This window comes from Narcine bancroftii, chromosome 7 (assembly GCF_036971445.1).
Source record: "Narcine bancroftii isolate sNarBan1 chromosome 7, sNarBan1.hap1, whole genome shotgun sequence".
NCBI classification, from domain to species: domain Eukaryota; kingdom Metazoa; phylum Chordata; class Chondrichthyes; order Torpediniformes; family Narcinidae; genus Narcine; species Narcine bancroftii.
Window position 1 is genome coordinate 28,392,063 of NC_091475.1, and position 24,444 is coordinate 28,416,506.

The 24,444-nt window shown below is 38.3% G+C and overlaps 2 protein-coding genes across 3 annotated transcripts in view; both read right to left on the bottom strand.

Annotated features, from left to right (window-relative positions):
• The window catches only part of f5 (coagulation factor V), an 80,524-nt gene extending 64,303 nt beyond the window's left edge, over window positions 1-16,221 (bottom strand). Inside the window, exons 1-4 of one of the 2 annotated variants that reach the window (XM_069889281.1) lie at window positions 15,975-16,215; window positions 15,694-15,788; window positions 15,458-15,580; window positions 47-256 (exon numbers count right to left, since the gene is read on the bottom strand). In XM_069889281.1, coding sequence (XP_069745382.1) covers window positions 47-256; window positions 15,458-15,580; window positions 15,694-15,788; window positions 15,975-16,102 — 556 coding nt within the window. In that variant the 5' untranslated portion in view covers window positions 16,103-16,215. Of the gene's footprint in view, window positions 1-46; window positions 257-15,457; window positions 15,581-15,693; window positions 15,789-15,974 lie in introns of both variants that reach the window. The other variant, XM_069889282.1, reaches the window with a different exon arrangement.
• Window positions 16,222-18,188: 1,967 nt separating this feature from the next.
• The window catches only part of atg3 (autophagy related 3), a 29,154-nt gene continuing 22,898 nt past the window's right edge, over window positions 18,189-24,444 (bottom strand). Inside the window, exons 8-11 of the mRNA XM_069889286.1 lie at window positions 23,491-23,646; window positions 23,133-23,260; window positions 21,419-21,487; window positions 18,189-18,602 (exon numbers count right to left, since the gene is read on the bottom strand). Of these exons, the coding sequence (XP_069745387.1) occupies window positions 18,521-18,602; window positions 21,419-21,487; window positions 23,133-23,260; window positions 23,491-23,646 (435 nt within the window). The 3' untranslated portion in view covers window positions 18,189-18,520. The remainder of the gene's footprint in view (window positions 18,603-21,418; window positions 21,488-23,132; window positions 23,261-23,490; window positions 23,647-24,444) is intronic.

The following is a 24,444-nucleotide window of genomic DNA, read 5'->3' on the forward strand; positions in this document are numbered from 1 at the left end:
TAAAGATTTCAATATAATTACAATGAAATGCCAATAAATGACTTACCAGGTTTACAGATGAGTAAAGCACCAATCAATCCTGCATGCCTATCTTTTACAATATCAACATGAGAAGAATAAGTATAGGTTAGGCACTGAGGATCAAATGATGTTGGCCCTACTTCTTCTGTGATCTTCCATTTATAAGTATGTTTTTGGAATGGCATAACACGTTCATCTTTGCTTTCAAAGTATAAACTGTTTCCATGAATGAATCCTACATCAAAACAAATAAAAAAACAATGTTAATATTTCCTAAACTTCAGCATCAAAATTATATCAGCTGTTTCACTTGTACATTTGTCCCTGGATTTTCCATTTATCTTTACCAAAGAGTTTTGTAAATTAGATGAAATTAAAAATTGTAGGTATTTTTCATGCAACTATTTGTTGATTTTGCATCATAAACAATTTTCTGGTCACGATTCCTTCTGGTATCTGTGGCATTTAACCTAATTGAAAAGTTTCCCTAGCTCTACATGGCGTTCTGTATTTGAATTGGCAGTATTTATGGGTTCATCTCTGACTCACCTACCCAGCTCTGAGGTGTGTTTCTCAGATTACTGGGAAAACCTAGGTATTTGGAAGAAGGCTTTTACTTTAATGCAGCTTGAAGTGTGCACAGAGATCTCACAAAAAACTGTTTCTTTCTCTTCTTTATGGCTTCTATGGCAACTGTTAGGCCAGCATTACTTTACTCCAAGTAGCGACGTCACTCCATCATAAGCTTCCCTGGGAGATTTTCTTTGCATTTGTGTTTAAGTAATGAAAAGACACAAAAAAGACAACATAAGATCACCGGGTTATGTGTCCTGCAAATAGTACGCTTCCAATTGCCCTCTTTCAACATTACCAGAATTCAAGCTTGTTTAAAACATACATAGTAAAAATCTGAGGCACTCATATTTTTAATAAATGATGCTAACTCAGTGAATATCTAAATCGTATTTTTTTCTATCCTAAATCTATCGTTGCTTCACTACAACGATAGTAAAGTAGTTTATCAAGGCCTTTGTTCCAATTCATTTCACAAGGCCATAAGCCAACAACATTTGACATCTAATTATTTACAAGATCATCATCTGGTTCCACTTGTTAATCTTAACAGATTTGGTATCAACAGCCTCTTGCTTTCATTTATCACCTCCCTGTCTCTGAGAAGAGAGGTAAAACGAGAGATTAGGAAGGGAATTCCAGAGATTAAAAATAAAACATCTGAAGTCATGGCATGACTGCAGTGGTGAACAATCAGGCATGTACATGAACCCGGAATGAGAAGAGAATTTTGCACCTTGCAGACTTTGCACGACTGAGCCTTTACAGTGAAGATGAGCCTGATTTTTCACTGCCCAGTATTGGTTTCATCCAATATTCATTATCCTTCAGGAAAGTATATCTGACACCCTTGCCTGGTGTAGACAATAAGTGACTCCAGGCTTACAAAATATCACCGACTTTTAATTGCTTCTGAAATGTTGGAGTAAGATATTTAGTTCAAGTGTAATATATCTGAGGTTGCCAGAAATATCCAGATCTCAAAAGCTTGTAACAAAACAAAATTTAAGCTGATCCTATGGATGCTGCGAGACTTGCTGAGATCCTCCAGCATTTCTGTGTTTTTACAAGGTACATCGAATAATATCCATTGGGATAATGAGCAGAGGGCACCAACACAGCTCCCCAGCAATATATGGAGCAGGCCTGAATTCATGGTGAAGAGGGGACTGCATTAGACATCCCCACATGTAAAATACTGCCAAGTGCTGAAAAACTGGGCTAAAACCAGAAAATGCCTTTTAAAACCCACTTTATTGGTTGTGTCTGAAATTTAATGAGAACCACAGGCTGTGAAGCAAATACAATAGGCAGAAAGAGTAAAATGATTTAGCCATCAAGACTTTTCAAATTAAATAGCAGGAAACTTTACTTCAACCGTTCAAAAAGATTTTTTTTTGGCATGCAGATTTTAAAGGAAGACCTATCTCCTACATTATAATTGTCAGTAAAGCCAACAACTTCTTGCAATGGTAACAAGTCCACAACACAGGAAATTCAAGATACAGTTTCAAAATGTAGAAAAAAATCCTTTGTGAAGAATAAATGAAAAAAAAACATATATATATATGTATATACTGGTTATATTTAATATAGTTGTGAGGTCTGGCCTGGAAGAAAACTGAATTTTTAATCTATTATTTCACATTCAGCACATTGAGTTTTACTGTCTTGTCAGTTAGACAATGGAAGGGTAAAGGGGGAACCATTGTTGGGCTGTGCTTAGGGCATCAATTGGCCTTAATCCGATCCTGGTTTTGCCTGCCAAGTTTCTCCAGCATTATGATTTTACTTCAATCAAGGAGTCATCAGACTTTCATGTTTTGCTCAAAAATCCTTGTACTTGACCTCTATGAATCTTTTGAGAATCTAGACAGTGCATTGACTACATATTACATTTTACACAAATCATAGAGTCATACAATATAAAAACAAGTCTTTCAGTTCAGTTAAGCATCCATTCACTTTAATCCCATTTTTTAAATTCTGCTCTCATTTCCAACAATAAACCTCCTCCAGTTAGATGACTAATGTTAAACTCGAGAGCTAAGGCCTGTTCTCAATGTTGCGGCACTAAGGAACTCTTTTTTACTGATTTCCTCAGTTTTAACAGGAAACTAAAGTGTGCAATTTCCTTTTCATGTCGCATGCTCCTGTCTATATTTAAATTACAGAATTTGCAGAGATATGAAACACGTAGAAATATTTACTCATCATAGTTTTCTAATTTTCCTTAACTAGATCCATATATTTCCAATGATCATCTAACTGTCAGGTAGAGGCAGAGACATTCACAACTTTTGTCCCAATGCAAAACTCAATTAATCTGATTTTTACACCATATTGCCCAATGTTTTTTGCAAATATTTAGAAGGGCAAGCTGCAGAATTTTTTTGATAACTTGTTTAATATTTAACACAACTATATATTGAAAGCGAGCATGACAGAAACAGCTAAAACTCATGTCATTAGTAATTATTTTATAACAGGCAAGATTCATTTTGCTTCTTTACATTCTTATGCCAATAAGATACTGAGTATATATGTGGCTCCAGTTTAAAATATATCACTGCAGATGTTGTTTGAAAATAATTGGGCTATCACTGGACTTTAAGAAAATCAGATCATTTTGAAAAATCTGCTGGTTCCTTGTGATAATCATTCTAGGGATTGATTTGAAATGTCCTAGTTGTGAAGTAATTGGCCACTCAAAGAAAATTGACCAATTTAGTAAGAATCCCTCAGAATTGGGCCAGTGGCATAGAATGTCACAAACTTAGTTGGCTTCTCAATCGCATCTTCATTTCCTTACAGATTTTCCTGTAGCAACAGAGCTCTTAAATAGTGAGAGACAGGCCACATACCCAACTTTGGACAGGGGAAGGAGAGGAATTAAAGTGTTAAACATGGAGGGTGCAAAATAGCAGATATCATGGCATCTGAACCAGGAGGATGTTTAAAAACATACAGTAAAACCCCTGGTATCTGGAATTCAAGCAACTGACAACCTCAAGCAAATGGCAAAAAAATAAAATCGAGGAAAATACATTTTAAAAATTAAAGTAAATAAGAATAAAATAATAGGTAAAACATGTACGTTTAAAATGTAAAAGTAAATGTTCTCTGAAGTAGCATAAACCTTTGGTGAAGGTAGGAGCAAATATTAAGCCAGTGGAGTGCCCTGGTCGTGCTTTGCTCATAGCAGCTGTTTGAATAAAGTTGTGTGAAACAGCAATGGCATCACCTAGGGTGAAGAGCTGGTTGATGCCACTCACCATTGGGGTGACTATCTTGAAGTGTCTCCTCATCTCTGCTTAGTAAGAGTTGCACTGGCCACAGACTTTATCTGTAAGCTTGGTGGAGGTTGGGGGGATGGGGGGTTAATTATCTATAATGTTATTGTTCATGTTTCGGGTGAAGGAGATAAATCTGCAGATGCAGTGATAGTTAAATGTTTTCAAAGAATGTGACTGAAAATAAAGTAAAGTACTCTAAGGTTTATATATTCATGCAAATGAAGTTTGTTCAGTGTAATTACAGTATAGAAATGCTGTCTCTTAAACAGTTTATTCTTAATGCAGGTGTATTAGTTAGGCATTGTAAGACTCAAGCAACCGGAAAGCACTCTTATCTGGCATCTACCACTCATTGGTGCCAGATACCAGGGGTTTTACTGTATTTATATCAAGCTCCCACTGTACTCCACTTTGCAAATACTGGGACAACATCTGCTATCAAAGGCTAAAATGTTCTCAGGTTCGATTCTCTCCCACTGCCTTCTAATTGATATAATTCATCTGGTGTTTGTTATTCATCCTCACCATTCCACTCCCTTCAGCATTAAATCTCTGGAGCTTTAAGGTGGTGTCAGAATTTGAGTTTCCCTTCATTTCTAAAGTAATTCAGTAGTTTAATTCATTGATATCTTTCTTATAAAAATAATTTTCAATTATTGTATCAGTAAAGAGATTGTAATATCACCAAAAACACCCTTAGTACATAATGAGCTGATGCCTATGAATTTAGGTAACAAAATTCTCGATATTTGGCATCGAAAGGGGATCTGAACTATCGAGGACTGATATAAGAATAGACAGCTCATGTCCTTCGAACAATTGAATTATAAATAGGATTTGCCTAATGTAACCTTCCACTTTCTAGAGTTAATGTCCTACCTGAGGGAAAAATGGGGCCCGACCATGACACCACCTGAAGGGAACAAGTTGGAAGAGCTACTTCAACTGGGAGGCACTCCCAAATATCCACAATGTACTTTGTATTTCAAAGTGAGAGCCCAAAACCAGGCCTACAAAGATTGAGGGAGAGGTGGGAGTCAGACTTAGGAATAATGGTCGATGAAGGGTGTTAATCAGATTTATGTAGGGAAAATGTAACATCAGTGATCAATGCCAGATTAATTTTGGTACAATATAATTTCTTACACCAATTATATCTCACACCACAAAAATTACATAAAGAAAAACCAGAGATATCAGAAATGTGTTTCATATGTAGGTTAGAAATTCGTATCTTTATACACTCCACATGGACCTGCACAAAGGTGAGACCATTTTGGATGGAATTATCTAATATATTAACTAGAATTACGGGAACAGACTTCCCGCTAGATCCAGACCTGTATTTATCGGGAAACCTAGAGGACATGAGCAGATCATTAATTAAATTCCAAATTAAATTTGGAGATTTTGCCGTCAGTAGAAAAAAAAATGCGATCAGCCGACTCCCCCCGCTCATCACTTGATGGACCAAGGAGATGCACAACTGCGTGCCCATGGGAAAAATAACATAATTTAAGAAGTAAGTACAATACTTTTGCCAAAATACAGCAACTTTATCTAGAGCACTTTGGTGCGCAGCTATAACAACAGCCCACAGTTCTAAAATACTAACAAAATGCATAAAGACACAGCAAAGAAGCACCTCAAAGAGTGGAAGTAGATTAGAGAGACTGGTGGGACGCTGAATTTCTTCTTTTTACCATTTTTCTATTTGTCACTTTAATTGCTTTATTTGTTGTTTAATTTTCAAATTTTTGGGGAGGGAAGGAAATTGTAAGTAAGCTGACATAGTGTTTGTATCTGAGAAATGAATCAAAAGAAAGTGTAAATATGTTAAAAAGAATTGGGATTTTTTTTAAAGATGTGATGCTTTGTTTTTGGAAAAATTGAAAAATAAAATTAAAAAAAAATTTCTTCACAAAGGATCTATTCCTTTGTTTTGAAGCTATATCTTAAGTTTCCTGTATTGTGGACCTTTCCAAATGCTAAACCTGTTGGCTTTACTGACTATTATATGATGTAAGGGAATATCTCCTCCTCTAACATTTGTTTGCCAAAGAACAACTCTTTAGAATGGCTGAGATAAAATTTCCTGCTTACTATTTAATTTGAAAAGTCTTGATTTGATGGCTTAATTCTTCTACAGTTTCTGCCTCTGTATACACTTCACAGCATGTGATTCTCATTAAACTTCAAAAGAACCATTTAGGAATTTAATTTGGGCCCAACCAATGAGGAATTTAAAAGGCATTTCCTGGTTTTTGTCCAGTTTTCCAGCACTTGCAGTATTTTAAATGTGGGGATGTTTAATGCAGTGTTGCAATGTGCAACAGGAAGGAACTTACTAGCTGATCAACAAAGAACCTGACCCATCTCCCCTCTTCACCATGTATTCAGGCCTGCTATACAGTATATAACATATTCAAGAAAAGGTATGTATAAAAAAAGAGAAATATAAATAAAGAAAAGTAAACAAAATGTCTGTGCAATACAGTAAAAATATTCCATAATAAATCATGTGAAAAATAAGAGTCCTTAAAGGAGTCCCTGATTGAGTTTGTTGTCTAGGAGTCGGATGGTAGAGGGGTAGCAGCTCTTCCTGAACCTAGTGGCATGAGTCTTGTGGCTCCTATATCTCTTCCCTGATGGCAGCAACAAGAACAGTGCATGTCCTGTGTGGTGTGGATCCTTGATGATTGCTGTTGCTCTCTAGCAGCAGTGTTCCCTGTAGATTTTCTTGATGGTGGGGAGAGTTTTGCCTGTGATGTGTTTATGACCTTTTGCAGGGTTTTGCACACAGAAGTATTGGTGCAACCATGCCAAGATGTGATGCAGCCAGTCAGTACACTTTCCACTACACATTTATGGAAGTATGCCAAGGATTTTGATGTCATACCAAACCACTGTTGACTCCTGAGGAAGTACAGGTTGACATGCTTTCTTCAGGGTGACATGAGTATGTTGGGTCTAGGAAAGGTCCTTTGATATAATGACTCCCAGAAATGCTCACTCTCTCCACCTCTGATCACCCATTAATCACTGGATCACAGCCCTCTGGTTTTCCTTTCCTAAAATCTACAATTGTCTCCTTAGTTTTGATAATGTTGAGTGCAAGGTTGTCTTTAGTGTACTATTCAGCCAAGTTTTCAATCTCCCTCCTGTACGCTGACTCATCGCCCTTTTAATATGGTCCACTACTATGGTATCATCAACAAATTTGTAAATCCTGTTGTCGTACCGAACCACACAGTCGTAAGTGTAAAATGTGTAGAGCAGGGGGCTAACTAAACTCCCCTGTGGTGCTCTGGGCCTGATGGAGATTGTGGAGAAGATGGTTTTTTTAACCAATTTTCACTGATTGGGGTCTGAATGAGGAATTCCAGGATCCAATTACACAGTTGAAACCTAGGTCTTTCTGTTGCTGATCAGTTTTGAGGGTATGACGACACATTATGACTGTGTTGAATGTTGAATTGTAGTCAATAAACAGCATCCTGATATTCACATCTTTGCTGTCCAGGTGTTCTGGGGTTTTCTGTAGAGCTAGTGAGATAGCATCTGCTGTAGACATGTTACTACGGGCAGCAAATTGGTACCTATCCTCAGAATATGCTCCAACACCAGCCTCTCAAAATATTTCAACACTGTTGACGTGGGTGCCACTGGTCAGTTGTCACTTAGGCAGCTTATCACACTCTTCTTGGGCACCGGTATAATTGAGGCCTGTTTGAAGTGGGTACTACTCCCTGCTGGAGTGAGAGGTTGAAGATACCATGAATACATTGGCAAGCTGGTCAGTGCAGGACATGTCTATGCCTAAAAACCTTGCAATTGGATAGGGAAAAATGTAGTGTGACCTTTGAATGAAACATATTTGTTACCTATTTTCCCATTAATAACTTGGTCAAGTCAGCAATACTGGAACTCAGACTTCATCATTAATATGCTTCCAAACATGGATTAATACAGATTAATAAACTTGACCAGGCTTGACTGTATCAAGATATAAATATGAATGACTCATTGGAAGACCACAGTCAGTTTGAATCAGAAACAATGTCTCCTTCTCACTGACAATCAACACAGATGCCCCTCAAGGATGTGTGCTTAGCCCACTGTTCCACTCACTCTATACCCATGACTGTCTGGCTCAGCACAATTCAAATGCCATCTACAAATTTGCTAACGACACCGCAGTTGTCAGTAGAATTAGAGATGCAATGAGGAAGCATACAGGAGTGAGATAGATTGCTCGTTGAATGGTGTTACAACAGCAACATTTCACCAAATGTTAGCAAAAGTAAGGAACTGATTGTGGACTTCAGGAGGGGGAACTCAGGAGAACACGAACCGGTCCTCAACGAGGGGTCAGCAGTGGAAAGAATTAAGAACTTCAAATTCCTGGGTGTCAACATCTGAAGATCTATCCTAGAGCCTCAATGTCAATGCAATCATGAAGAAGGCTCATTATCGATTGTACTTTATGAGGAGATTTGGAATGTCACCAAAGACTCTTGCAAATTTCTACAGGTGTACTATGGAGAATATTCTGACTGTCAATGCACAGGACAGGAAAAGTCTATAGAGAGTTGTGAACTTGGCCACCACCATCATTGGCATTAGACCTCAGTCGATAAAGGACATCTACAAGAGGCAGTGTCTCAAGAAAGCAGCCTCTATCATCACGGAGCCTCACCACCTAGACCATGCCATTGTCACGCTGCTACCATCAGGAAGGAGGTTCAGGAGCTTGAAACACCCAATGGTACAAAAAGAGCTTCTTCCCCTCCGCCATCAGATTTGTGAATGGACAGTGAACCACAGACATTCCTTCACTTTCACTTCTTTTGCACTAATTTATTTATTTTTAATGTAATTTGCACCTGCTGCAAAACATCAATTTCATAATATGTTCAGAACAATACATTCTGATTCTGATGTTAATCCATGACTTCAGTGTAGGGTTGTGTTCTCGTTGATACAAAAGGACATAAAAAATCCATCAGCCACAACATACATTTATGAAGCAGAGATATTGAAATTAGTGTGGGATCAAAAAAAATCTTTTGACAGCTGATTAAAAATACTATTAGAGATTAAAAGGGAAATTATCTTGGACAAATTGATTAGACAAACCAATTAACTTTAGAGGCATGGGTGAATGATGGTGCAGCTGTTCATTTTTGTAGGTGATTACTAAGAAGATTGGTGAAGATAAGGTATAGCAAAGCTTTTGATACAGTCTGGATTGGCAGAGATACAATCACTTTGATGAAGGGCTCAAGCCTGAAACATCAGTTATGTATCTCTGCCTTTGATATATAAAGGACACTGTTTGACCAGCTGAGTCTCTCCAGCATTGTGTGTTTTTACTGCTGCTGTTATCTAATCACTACTTCCCAATCTAAATAAATTTGGGATAAGCTGATTTATGGTGCAGATCAGCCAGCTTATTCATGTAGAAAGTGATAAGAATCTTTAGAAATTATTCTACCTGAGAAAGTTTTTAATGAATGAGTTATGTTTACATACTTAATCTGCATGAATGACAAGAAGGTGCTACTTTGAAATGTTGCATTTTGATTTTGTATTCACTTGAAATAAAGGCAGTAATGCACAATTGCACAATTCTGTTGGCAATGTTTACTGGCTCATGGTTCAATATCTTTTACTGGTAACCTTGTGCGTGGGTCTCTGTATGCTTTCTTTATTAATTAACTGTCAGTCCACATAATGATGAACTGAAATGCTTCAACAATTCGACATGTTTTAACTGAGCATTGTATGAGTCTAGCCAGGGTGAAAAAAAGAGAATGAATTTATGACTGAGTTCTATCCTTTTGCAACTATATCTCTTTTTTTTAAAGTTAATGACATAACTGATGCCATATGATATTTGTTTCCACGATCAAGAGAAAACTTTGTACGTTAATCTGGAGAAAGGCTTGTCAATCAACTACTGAACCATGATGTAGGAAAGCCATATCTGTTTATATACTCAACTGTTACTGACTGTATTATAGAGTTTTTCAGTATTGGATCATGTTCTATTGGTTTGGTGTCCAGACTCATCCTCTGTGCTATCCAAAGCATTTGAAGTCCTGTGGATCTCAATGTTATCAAGACCGTGATGTGGGTGCCATTTATGAAACAATGCAATCCACCAGTGGACACTAGATCTTGACTTGCATATCCCAAGACCCTGTCTAAAACTGCCATCATAGTATTTTAAAAAGCTAAAATAAAGACATTTTAAAGAGGAATGAGAAGTAAGAGGCTAAAGACACTGGAATCTGGAGCAAAAAAATAAACAGCTGGAAGAAATCAATCGGTCAAACAACATTTGCGGAGACAAAAGGGTTGGTTGGCATTTTGGATTGAAAGTGTGCAACAACATAGGAGTGGGAGGGGTAGCCATGGGTACCTGCATGGACCCTAGCTATGCCTACCTGGAGCAATCCATGCTACAAGCCTACACAGGCAAAGCCCTCAACTCTCATGCATTACTAGACTGAGACCATCTGCAAATTGGAGGAACAACACCTTGTCTTCTGTTTGGGCACTTCTAACTGGATGGCATTAATATTGACCACCAGTCGGGAGGAGTCACGTGATGGAGTAGTGGCCGGACGGTGAACTCCAGCCCTCTCCAGAAAAGTCGGGAAAAACAAAGGAAAACACAAAGGCACAGAAATAAAAGTTACAGAAAAGTGAGTATAAAGGTGGAAAGAAGATGGCGACAAAAAAAGAAAAATCGAAAGCAACGGTAAGAAGAGAGGAAGAGAAGACAAAGGAGGAAAAAGGTGAAGGCCTTACCTGTCTGAAGAGGCCCGCTGCGGAGAGAGAAACCCGCTCCCTCAGGTCGGTAAATAATGGACTACAAAAATGGCTCACAGAGCCGAGTAAAAGTGCGCAACCGCGCATGCGCGATGCGAATGAAAAAAAACACACCGACGGGAGGGGGGACCAGCTGGGGAGTCGATCTCCACAGCCGGCAACGACAGCTGCAGAACACCTGCAGCAAGAAGAGACCACAGAAGACAATAGAAACAAGAAAGAAGAGGAGGAAAGGGCACCAAAGAAACAACAGATGGCCAACCCAGAGGAAGAAGAAGAGGAAGAGGAAGAGTACAGTGAAATAGAAGAAGAAAAGAAAGGCAAGATAAAGGATATACTTGCTCTTATTAAAGGATACATGGAGTCATTTAAAGAATGGCAAACACAGGAATTTAAGGATTTAAGAAAAAGAATAAACAACACAGAAGAGAAAATAAATAAAATGGAGATGACCTTAACAGAAATGGGAAAGAAAATGGACAAGATGGAAGAGCGGGCAGTAGCAGCAGAAATGGAGGTAGAAGACTTAAAAAAGAAATTGGAGAAATCTAATAAAAAAACTAAAGAAACACAAGAACTACTAGCTCAAAAAATAGATACAATGGAAAACCATAACAGAAGAAATAACATAAAGATAGTGGGCCTTAAGGAAGATGAAGAAGGCAAGAATATGAGGGAGTTTATAAAAGAGTGGATCCCTAAGACCCTAGGATGTCCAGAACTACAGCAAGAAATGGAAATAGAAAGGGCACATAGAGTACTGGCCTCTAAACCACAACCACAACAAAAACCAAGATCTATTGTAGTAAAATTCCTAAGATATACTACAAGAGAAAAGGTACTGGAGAAGACAATGGAAAAAGTAAGAGAGGGCAACAAACCACTGGAGTACAAAGGGCAAAAAATCTTCATTTATCCAGATATAAGTTTTGAACTCCTAAAGAAGAGAAAAGAGTTCAATACAGCAAAGGCGATTTTATGGAAGAAAGGGTATAAATTTATACTAAAGCATCCAGCGGTATTGAAAATATTTATTCCAGGACAACAAAACAGACTATTCTCGGATCCAGAAGAAGCACGAAAATTTGCAGAACAATTACAAAAATAGACTGAGGGAGGAAGACGGGTAATGAGAGTTAAAATGATCACGATTGATATGTATGTGGGTAAAGACAAAAATAGACTGAGGGAGGAAGACGGGTAATGAGAGTAAAAATGATCACGATTGATATGTATGCGGGTAAAGAGGTATAAGAGTGAATAGAGACAATGAGCATACATGAATGTATCTGTACTTAGAGGAAAATATAGATAGTATAGACAAGAATTAATAAGGGAAGGTAATGGAATAGAGAGAATAAGGAGGGAATTAAAAGAGTGACCTTTGTGACATATGAAAAGTGAAATCTTTTCTGGGGGAGGCGGGGTGGGGGGAAATAGCGGTCACTGCAAAATCAGTTGACGCTTGCGAGTGGATTCGCAAATCCAAATGGAGAGGGGAGATGTGGTTGTCCAACAAGGGATAAAGGACAACTCAGGAGGTGAAGGGGAGATTGGGAATAAATAAGATAGAAATAGGAGAATAAGGAAAATGTTGGATGTTGTAGGAATGTTGTCTTATAAAGAGTTGAAAATAAGAAAACAGAAATGGAAAAGGAGGAAAGGTAATGATGGAAAAACGGAAAGAGAAGATAAACAAAATATAAAAGGGCTACGCTGAACTATATGTCTTTAAATATTAATGGAATACATAACCAAATTAAAAGGAAGAAACGACTAAATTTAAATGAATAAATGTATTCCATTAGAAAAAATAACATATAGGTTAAGAAATAATATTGAAATATTCGAACAAGTATAGGAGCCTTACATTAAATACAATAGCGAAAATCTACCGGGGACAAACATTACCTAAGTTGATGGAAGGAGAAGGAAAGAAAAGAATGGACTCAGTAGAATTTCTGGTGTAATTTTGTTGAAGGACAACATTGTCTGACTGGCTTAATGCAACCTAGATTGTATACCTAAAATGGATGAGAGGGGGGGGGGGTGGGGGGGTGCTTTGGGAGGAAAGGGGGGGGGGAGAAAAAGTCACTGTATATGTGTGAAAAAGAAATAGTGTATATCATGGCTAATGTGATTTATGGTGTGAAAAATAAAAAATTTAAAAAAAAAAAAAATTGACCACCAGTCTCCGTTAAAATCCACCCCCAAACCACACAATCTTCATCCCCTTGTCTCCTTTCCTCTAGCTCTGCCTCTCCCGCTCTCTTCCCTTTTCTCTCTCTCACCTTTCACAGAGCCAAAATAAATTCTCTCCTTTCTTCTTATAGATATCCAATTAATACCTTTTATCTGTTGGTCTGTACTCCTTCCCTTCCCATTCTTCTCCCGGCCTTTATTCAGACACTTGTCTTTTTTCACTCGTACCTTGAGGAAGGGATCAGGCCCTTGAATATCTTTACCTCTTATGAGCTTTGTGAGACTGGCGGAGTTCCTCCAGCATTTCTGTCTTTTGACTACACTCAGAGCCTCTGCAGATTTTGGTCTTTCGCACCAGAACCAGAATTTATTGTTATGAACAAATTACAAAATTTGTTGTTTTATGGAAGCGTCACACTGCAAATATTTACATAAATCACCTCACAAAAATAAATAAATATAGTGCACAGAAAGTCAAAGTCAGGCAGTGCCTTTGGTCCATTGATCATTCAGGAATCTGATGGCAGCGGGGAAGAATCTGTCCTTGTGCTGCTGAGAGCTCGTCTTTAGGCTCCTGTACCTCTTTCCCTGATGGTAGCAAAGTGAAGAGGGCATGGCCTGAGTGGTGGGGGTCCTTGAGCATAGAGGCTGCTCTTTTAAGACTCTGCCTCTTATTGGAGTGAAGTTGGGTGCCTGTGATGTTGCAGGCCGAGTTAACAACCCTCTGGAGTTTTTTTTTAATGTCTTGACCATTGGTACCTCCATACTAGACAGTGATCCAACCAGCAGGAATACTCTCCATGGTACACCTGTAAAAGGTTTTGAGAATCTTTGGTGACATACGGACTCTCCTCAAACACCTCACAAAGTGTTAGCTGCTGCGAGCCTTCTTCATGATGGCATTGACATGGAGGCTCCAGGACAGATACTTGGAGATGGTGACACCCAGGAATTTGAAGTTATTGACCCTCTCCACTACTGAGCCTTCGATGAGGACTAGATCGTGTTCTCCTGAGTTCCTCCTGAAGCCCACAATCATCTCCTTGGTTTTGCTAACATTGAGTGCAAGGTTGTTAGTGTGACGTGATTCAATGAGCTGAGCTATCTCCCTCCTGTACACTTCCTCATTGCCGTTTGTGATTCTGATAACAACTATGGTGTCATCGGCAAACTTGCAGATAGCATTGGAATTGTGCCTGGCCACACAGTCATGGGTGTATTGTGATTAGAGTAGTGGGCTAAGCACGCATCCTTGGGGTGCACCTATGCTTATCGTCAGAGAGGAGGAGACATTTTATTCCAGTACTTACTGAATGCGGTTTTCTGATGAAAAGAAGTCAAGGATCCAGTTGCAGGCCAGGGGGGGGGGGGGGGGGGGGGCGGCGGGAGGGGGGTGCAGATGAAGAGCAGACATACGAGTTGCTGTTTTCGAGCTGTGTGGAGAGCCAGTGATATTGAGTCTGCTGTGGAGCAAATGTGACGATAAGCGAATTGCAGCGGGTCCAGATCTTTGATTAGGTACGTGTTAATTCTAGCCATGAAAGCATTTCATCACAGTAGATGTTAATGCTTCTGGGCAATAGTCATTTGAGGATAATTTTGAGGCTAGGGTGGAATTTGGTGGTAAAGGTGATAAAATTGCTGAGAGATTTTAACAATTTAGACAACCTCTGTGAATCAGAAACCTCAAAGAATACAATCTGCTGGAAGAAGGCAGTGAGTCCTGCAGCATCCGTTTGAACAACAAAGTGAAAAGTAGGACATGTGACTGCTATTTAATTGTCTCTGTCTCTAACACTCCTTTCAGTTTTCTCTTCTCTGCATCCCCAGTTTTGATGAAAGGTTCCTGCCTGCATCATTGACTGTTCCGGTGCTGATGGACCCGAGTTCCACCAGCAGATTTGTTCAGCTTCAGGTGTCAGCATTTGCAGTGTCCTGCTTGTCTCCACCTCTTAACAATAGAAAAACAGATTTCTCCAAGCATTAAAAGGTCATTTAAACTACACACTTAAACATGTTTAAGTGATAGATTATGGTGTCTAGCTATTTTAAACTGTTAAAAGGTTATCACCTTTGTCACCAAACTCCACTCTGATCCTCAAATTTACCAGGACTACCTGATATTATTTACCAAAATCTGCAGGCGCTGCGACTGTAGACTATCTGAGGATTAAATGAAGTGAAAGAGAAGCAACCCGATGACCTGTACTCTATTCGGTCCAAGTCAGTTCTCGAGTCGAGACCTGCCCAGACACCGGAGGGCAAGGTCTTAGAAATAGCCGCATGTTCCCAGCCCTCTGAACCAGTACAAATGAAGAGATTTTCGCGAGATACAAGACCTTACGCAATCTTAAAAACAATTTTGTTTCCATACTGACAGAAGCCGTAAAATCTGCAGAGAAAGGCAATATTGTTCCAAATGTCGATTCTAAATATTAAATCAGTTTTGACGCTAGCAAAATCTCGGGGGGGGGGGGGGGGGAATCTAGTTCCAAACCTCCACTCACTGAACAATGCAGCCTTACCATCCACAGACACGCGGCCGGGGATTCCTTGCAGGTGAATATTGAAAGGATAAGACGCCTTGTTCTTGAAATGGATTTTTAAAGTATCTCCGACTTCAGCTCGCAGCGTGGGCCCCAGCAGACCTATAATAATCCACCCACAAAGGGTAAAATGATCACAATGTGCATTCCAGAACGTATTTAAACCATCTGAACAATTAATGAATGTCCAGCTCAATTCTGGCATTTGATTTTACCTCTCCACTCGGGGCCGGCCTTTTCTCTGGTGAAACGAGAGTCGTGAAACTCCTTGAAAACGACCTTTTGAAAGGTTTCCGTCTCTGCCAACGAGCTGAAAATTCAACATTTTAGAAAATACATGAGCTCTTGCTTCCGAAGGCCAAACAATTCATGAATGGCAAACACTGGCATGGAGAAATTATGTCGATAAAATTACAGGAGACAAATAAGAACTTGTGATTTTAATGAACTAAATTTAAAATATATAAACAGAGGGTGGCAGCAAGTCCATTCTAACCTTTGTCTTCCACGCTTGGAATAAACCCATTCAATTTCCACAGCAGCGATATGGTGAAGCCTCATTTTTGCCAATCCTCCATGTATTAGGCATGAAACCAGCAGCAGGACTGAGGAGCAGCGTTCCATGATTGGCACCCAGATCTCGCAAACGCCCGTCCTCAAACTCCACAAGTTTTATTTGGAGGCTGACGCTCGCAGACCTGGGATGTTGGACACCAGCCCCCTATCTCCTCCACATCGGGACAGCAAATAACAACTCGTGTCATCGTCAATAGATACACAGAGCGGTCTGTCACAAGACTGTGGCAAACACCGCCGCGGCGAGTCACCACACCGCAGGCAAATCGCGCTGCCGGGGTTTGAATTTCTTGTTCTGTGAAATGGCACGATCGAGACAAGCAGTGCAGGTATCTTTAAAGGGCTTTTGTTTCTCAGGTGTGCCTGTCAGAAGCACGCTGGGGTTTTCAGAGGTGCACCAAAGAAGAAGTCCAAGGACTGCCTAAAGAAAGCTCTTGGTGCCTGCCACATTGACCATTGCCAGTGGGCTGATATCGCCTCAAACCGTGCATCTTGGCGCCTCACAGATCGGCGGCAGCAACCTCCTTTGAAGAAGACCGCAGAGCCCACCTCATTGTCAAAAGACAAAGGAGGAAAAACCCAACACCCAACCCCAACCCACCAATTTTCCCTTGCAACCGCTGCAATCGTGTCTGCCTGTCCCGCTTTGGACTTGTCAGCCACAAGCCTGCAGCTGACGTGGACATTACCCCTCCATAAATCTTTGTCCGCAAAGCCAAGCCAAAGAAAGAGATAAGTTTACAATTCTAATCAACTTCAAATGCTGAGTGATCTGATAAGTATTTATCAGTATTCACCAATACTTATTCTAGAAACCACTAAGATTTCTTGACTCCACACCCATACCAATTGTTCTAAACATGGGCAAGGCTGAATTCGGTGCCAGGTAAGTGACTGCCTTAACATAAACGGTGAAGAATTCTGTCTGGTGTGCGGCCTGTAATCTGTAACAGCATTGGCGATTCTTACAGCAGGTGTAGAGAGAGAGAAACACATTATATGTTTTGGTTCTGAAATGCTCGTCCTGAAACACTCCCCACAAAACCCAATGGTATTCTGGAAGAAGAGAACTCATTTAGAATAGTGGACAATACTTGAGAGTGTACAAGTATAAATGCCAGGAAAAACCAGGGCACCTTGATGAGAACTCATTTAGAATAGTGGACAATACTTGAGAGTGTACAAGTATAAATGCCAGGAAAAACCAGGGTACCTTGATTGAACTCAATTCACATTTCACTTACTGTTCAAACCTTATGAAACTGGGTTGTTTGACAATTTAACATGAGGAAATAAAATTGAAAGTTAGAAGTATTTCTTCTGCAATGTTGTCAGTGTTATGATAGGTTTCCAATGAACACAAGAACATCAGAAATTAGAGCAGGAACTGGCCATCTATCCACTTCACTTACCTGCCTGTTCCTCACAACTCAAACTCCCCCAGTTCTTCACAAGTCTACTTGCATCTTAAATAGATTAAATGAAACAGTCTCTATTGCTTTATTGGTTAGAGAATTCCCCAGTTTCATTTCTCTCTGGGAAAAGCAGTTCCTCCTCTTGTATTACATCTACTTCACTGAATAAATGTATCCTAGTTCCCCTGATTCCATCTTGCTTATTTTTTAAATAATTTGGTTTCTCTTCCTTCATCCTTCCAAACTCCATTGAATATAGTCCCAGGCCACTCAATCTCTCCTCACAAGATAATTGCTTCATTTCCAGAACCCACCTGACTAATGTCCTCTGTACCACCTCTAAAGCCAGCATCTCCTTTCTCAAGAAAGGAGACCAGAACTACACAGGGTGCAGCCTCACCAGTACCCTGCACAGTTACAGCAGAATTGAATTCAATTCTTCAAGCATTGAAAGCCAACATCCTATTTGCCTTGAGCAAATAATGAATGAACTGCTGGAGGAATTCAGCAGCATCCATGCGTAGAAATGATCAATGTTTCGCGCTGGGATTCATCTCAATGGTGGAGTAATGTTTTATTCACTTTCTCCAGTTTCATTTCTATGCTCTTATTTCTGTCATGCTTATTACCATCACTAATTTCCACCCAGTTATAGCAAAGATGAACTGTCTTTTACCCAAAAGTCAGAGCTTATTTTTCAAGAAAGACAACTTTAAAAATATTGTCATAATTTTATTCGTATTATGCAAATAGAAACAAATTTAATTGAGGTAAACATCTTATTTTCAAAAAGCAATGGGAACAAGTATTTCATTAGTAGTTTACTTAAAAGTAGAACTGGGGAGCACAAAATGCAGTTTTTCCATATGAAAAATGCCTTTGCATGAACCTATTTTTCACCAATTTCATTACAGGACTTCTGTAAACAGAAACTTTGAATAAGCAATGGTCAGAATTAGATTGAGTAAACTGTTAGTATGATTGAAAGGCAGCAAACTTTACCAATCCAGAAGATATTCTAAGAATGTTTTGATTATGTAAACGTTTGGAGTTACATGGTGAAGTGCCGCGTGTAATCATATTCAATTGTTGGAATGACTGCCTGAACAAATTTCAAAAAAATAAGAAGGTACCTGAAAAACATTTAGTTAAGGAAACAACAACCAATAACATTAATAATTGTAAATGAACATCAAGTTTTAATTCTGTTTTGACTTCAGGAGGATTTTTTTTTAAAAAAGGTTTTTAACTTGGAGGCTGCTTCAAATGTTTTCTGCTGTGGAGCAAATAGAAGTGAAAACAAAGACAAAGCAAAAACAAAGCATTTAAAAGGGAACTATACATTGGCATATAACAGTGCGTGTTAAAATATACTTCTGCACCTTTCATGTTTATCACATCATGCCACTGTAAGATTTAAAACATTTGCTATGCAATGATGGAGTAGACATTTTGTATGGTGTCCGTAACCAATCTATGGCCATACAGTTAGATATAGAAGTGCAATCTCAAACTAAGATCTCATTAACAATTGTAAGGTTATTTTTCAATTGCTCTATCCAGTTCCAGTGTGTTTCCGCTGGATCCTGGATTTAAAAGGCATCAAGTTGGCATGCCTTTGTTATTTCCCAAAGGAAGTATCTGAATTGTTGTAAAGATAGAACTTTATATTTTTCATAGTTTTAATGACTTCCCAAGCATACCCAAATTGACTTGAAAATGTGTAATGTAATTACAGTATAGTTTTCCATTCCCAATTCTATTAACATCAAGATGATTTAATAAAAGATCATTACACTTGATTAAGCAGTTATAAAAAAGATTTGTGCACTGTTTTGTACATTTTCCTATACTAGTCATTTGCCCCTTGAATGGACTACTTTAGCCAGACTGGTAATATTTTAATAATTGAAAAAAATAAACATTTCTGTTAAATTTTTCTCATGGCAAGTGTTTAATAATCAGATTGCACAGTAATTCCACCTTTTCCCATTGGACTGTTACAAATACTCCAATCCTTCTTCCCACCTCAACTGATAATCCACAATACAAAATTAACTGATTAGCAGTTACAACTATCTACCTTTCATAGGCCATAATTTTAAGGTAACTCAGTTATGATTTTTCACCTCCAGCAATACTCTAAACAAATCATTTTTCAAATCCCATGTAATATAGAACACACAATAATCAATTTATTTATAGTCAACCAATTCTATCCTGGTGGATTTTGTCTTACACACACAAGTGAAACACAGATTAAGGGGTTTATTCAACAAGTTAGATGTAAATTAGTTTTAAAGTTCCTTTGTAAAAGTCCAGTGTCCTCCGCAATGTTTGTGAGGAAGACATTTTTTTCCTTTATTTGCCTGTGCTCCACAATTTAAAATTTGTAATTAAATAATTGACATGCAATTAAAGTGCACATTCCAGATTTTATTCAAGGTTATTTGTATATACTGCATTTTGCTTTGACCATGTAGAAATTTCAACATCTCGTTTCAGGCCATCATGATGTTTGGGACATTTGGCTTCACAGGTGTTTGTGAGTACTCAGGCATGTTTAATTGCTTCATTGGTGCAGGCTTTAGAGAGCTAGGTTTGCTTCTAAGCTTTTGATCAACTTTGGAGTCTCTTGTTGCTATTTTTCAACATGAGGACCAGAGTCAAAGAAGCCATTATGAGGCTGTAAAACAAGAATAAAGTAGTAAGAGATATCATCCAAACCTTAGAATTACCAAAATCAACAGTTTGGAACATCATTAAGAGAAAGCGTACTGGTGAGCTCAGTAATCGCAAAGGCAATGGTTTTCTAAAGAAGATCTCCATTGCTGATGACAGAGAATTCTCATCAAAAGAAGAAAAATCCCCAAACGATTGTCCACTTCAGGAGGCAGGTGTGGATATGCCAATGAATACAGTCCACGGAAGACTTCATGAAAAATATAGAGGCTACACTGAAAGATGCAAACCACTAGTTAGCCACAGTAAGGACGGCCAGATTACAGTTTGCCAAGAAGCATTTAAAAGAGCTGCAGAATTCTGGAAAAATGTTTTGTGGACAGATGAGACCAAGGTTAACCTTTATCAGAGTGAAGGCAAGAGCAAAGTGTGGAGGCATAAAGGAACGACCAAAGATCCAAAGCATACCACCTTTGCCATGATTTGCATCTTGCAGTGGAGCCTCTGTATTTCTTTTCATGAACTCTTCTGCAGACATTGACACATCCACACCTGCCTCCAGTGTTTCTGATCTGTCAGACATGTGTTTGGGGACCTTTCTTCATTTTGATGAGAATTCATCTGTCATCAACAGTGGAGGTTTTCCTTGGAAGACCAGCCCCTTGGTGATGACTGAGCTCATAATTACACTTTTTCTTCTTAATGATGTGCCAAACTGTTGATTTTGGCAATCTTCGGGTTTGGACGATGTCTCTTACTGTTTTATTCTTATTTTTCACCCTCATAATGGCTTATTTGACTTTCATTGGTACAACTCTGATCCTCATGTTGAAAAATGGCAACTGCAGACTACAAAAGTGCTTAAGAACTTAAAAGCAAATTTATACACCTGCACCAGTTTAATATACCCGAGTACTCACAAATAGCTAGAGACCAAATGTCCCAAACATTATGGTGCCCTGAAATGAGTGGACTGTATATAAGTAATGGCGTAATGTCTACGTGATCAAACCAAAATGGATACAAATCACCTTGAATAAAATCTGGAATGTGCACTTTAATGGCACGTGAATTGTTTGATTACAAATTTAAAATTGTGGAGCACAGGGGCAAATAAAGCAAAAAAAGTGTCTTTGTCCCAAACATTATGGAGGGCACTGTAGTTGAAGAAGATGATACTTGAGAAAAGAGTTGATTGGAAACTTAAAATGTACGTGCATGCAACTAATAAACTGAACCAAAATCTTAAATTAATTTTCAAGGATACATGTGTACACCAAGTTCACCTCCACCTTCTGCAACTGTTTCAATGATCTTTTTCATTACCTCTGCATGTCTGTAATGCAAGAAATAGGTTGTCCTTAAATTGATTTTCTTTTTACAAATATACAGTGCTGACCAAAATACAAGTAATCTCCCAGAACAGGCAAGATTAAATTTTGACATTCTGCTACCTGCAAAGAAAAAAAACCCAATACAGTTACTAGAAACCTGGCTGTAAACAACAAGAATAAAACAATGTCAGAAAATATTTGGAAGGGACAGAAGATTCCAGATAAAAATTAGGAATGGAAACATTGATAAGAAGTCTGGTTGAAAATATATCATGTATTGCAAAACAAGCTCTAATATTATTAAAGCCATTTAGTATAAAAGTGAATTCTGAACTGGTTAGGAGCAAAAAAATTGCAAATATCAGGTTAAGACAAGAACCCACAAAATAAATCTTGATTCTTAAACCAGAACAAGATAGAAATAATTTTTAAGGGATCATCTGTGGAATTACTTAGCTCTCTATATTGAATGTTTTTGCTATTTATCACACAAATCCAATGTGGCAACTTCAGCCGATCGGTTTCTCATTTTTAGATGATGTTGTTGGAGTCCATTTCTGGATTTTTCAATAGTTAGTCCCCTGGCTTGAAAGGAAGGATAAATGGTATGTGGTTTACAGATTGGAGCTGAATAGAACTCTGGGGCTGTTGATGACATCACATTTCAGCTATATATCAGATGCACACTGGTCATCCAACACAACATGGAGAGTATCCTGCAGATGACGATAAGATTTAGTCATTACAAGTCCCGACCACCTGCTGCAGACTTGATCTGGCTGTGCATTGCTCAAAATGCAAACAGTAAGCTGCCAGGAGAATCCATAGATGTGCACAACAAAAAATTCGGATGGAATCTGCCATTAGCAGTGAGCTATATCTGGTCTGCAATGGCCTATTCACTTTTGTGGATCCACAAATCGAACGCCAGCAGCATATCACTTGCATAACTGTAGTATTAAGGGGATAAGAAAATGAGCCCCACCTCTAGAACTGAAAAACCTGAATGCAGGTCAAACAGTTCAAAACTGATCATTATATGCCACCAACCTTTTAAAAACTTGCAAATCAAACTATGAAGTTTTAATAATTTGTATACACAAATATTTTAAAACAGATAAAATTTTGAATTGAAAATACATTGTCTAATACTTGCTCACTTGCAAACCTTCCTCCCATTTCAATGGAATGGATCTGCATTTGCCACAAGTTCACCATCTGCTATTGGACTCCATGCAGAGTCAAATATTAGGGTTGGGATGCAGTCAGGATATCACTACCCAAAAGCAGCCAGGTTTTGAACTTGTTTGCACAAAAATTCTGAGCTTAATGGTGAAAATGCCAAAATTTCCCTTAAAATCCAGGCCTTTGTAGATTAAATTACCTCAGTGATCATTGAGAATTTCAAGTATGCATTTTAATTTCATCTTTGATTTACAATTGAAATTTCTTGAGCATAAAACAGTCACTTGATAAATGGATATTCAGATTTCTTAGAACATTTTTGAAACAATGTTTAAAAGTTAAAGACAACTTAGCTCAACTATTTCTTCACCTTATCCATTTAACTACCAGCAGATATTTTATTATTTTCACTTAATTTTAACAAATGCCCATGAACCTTTAATTCTAAAGCAAAACATGTACCTGCATGGATGAACAGAGCACATTGAAGGTGGAGGCAAGTGAGGATGATTTTCAATGGTCACTGTTTTTTTGACGTGGTCCTGGCTGATGTCCTCGTACATCGCTTCAACGGTCAGTGGGAGTCGTTGCTAGAAGTGCAAGATGGCAAAGTGAGGGAATTACTTAAAAACTAAGAATTTATGAAGCTTTAAATATATAAAAAGGGTTATCTTCCTTTGTAGAAATTAATCACATTGAAAGGAATAATTTGGTGTATTCTTCATTTCAGTTGCATCACGATAAATAAAATCAATAGTATTGAAAATTAGGCCCAAGGAAATGGTTGTGAACCCTATAACATCAAATAAGAAGAAGTTACCTCATCATAACCAAATAACCAAAGTCTCGGTGTCTGGTAATACTTGTCATACGTTATGTATAAATCATAGGTTCTAGTTTGAAGAATTCCATCTTCTCCAGCAGAATCTGCCTTGGGCTTGTTCACTTCCACAATCTTACTGGTATCCAAGGTAGCCTAGTGCAAAACAATTTCAAAAATAATGCTTCAATCATCCATCAGACAAATATAATTCTTAATTGCAGCATTTAAATAAGTTCTAACTTTCACTTAAATTTCAATTTCACTTTCTTGAATCATCTTCTCACCCCAGAAATCCCTACTGCTAGGAAACAAGAATCTCAAACTGCTGTTATGCACATCTCCCTTTGTATGAAGAATAGTCCTCAACACCATAAGCTGCTGCCTGAAAACTTAAACTGCCCCTTTTGATGGGACAACCCTCTCATTCCTTTTAACATCTTTGCAAACCTCAATCTTCTTAAAATGGTGCACAGAACAAAATTAACACTTGTTGTAATAATGGATGTTGAACAGAAAACTGCCTGTGTCTGTGAAAAATACAATAATTTTTTATTTAATGGCATGTACATTGGTAATAATGTACATGAATTGAGATTGTCTGAATTTCACATTAGAGTATCTTCGTATTATATACAGGTGGTTTGAAAAAGATGGAAGACATCTGAAGACTAAAGCAATTATAGTCATGGTGTGTACTATAAAACAATGTCTTTACACAATGAAAAATAAACAAGAAAAAGGTGTCATCTGCTTTTACACACTGAATCAAATCGTTTTCTCTTCTTATCATTTTAGGGTGTGGAGGTCCGAGGCAAGCTCTCCCTGTTATGTTCTATGTATGGTTCCCAAATTTGTTCAAATAATGTGACTTTATTTTCTAAATTATATGTTTTTTTTCCCAATTGAATACATTACATCTATTCATTTCCATGTTCCATTGCTGTATTCTCA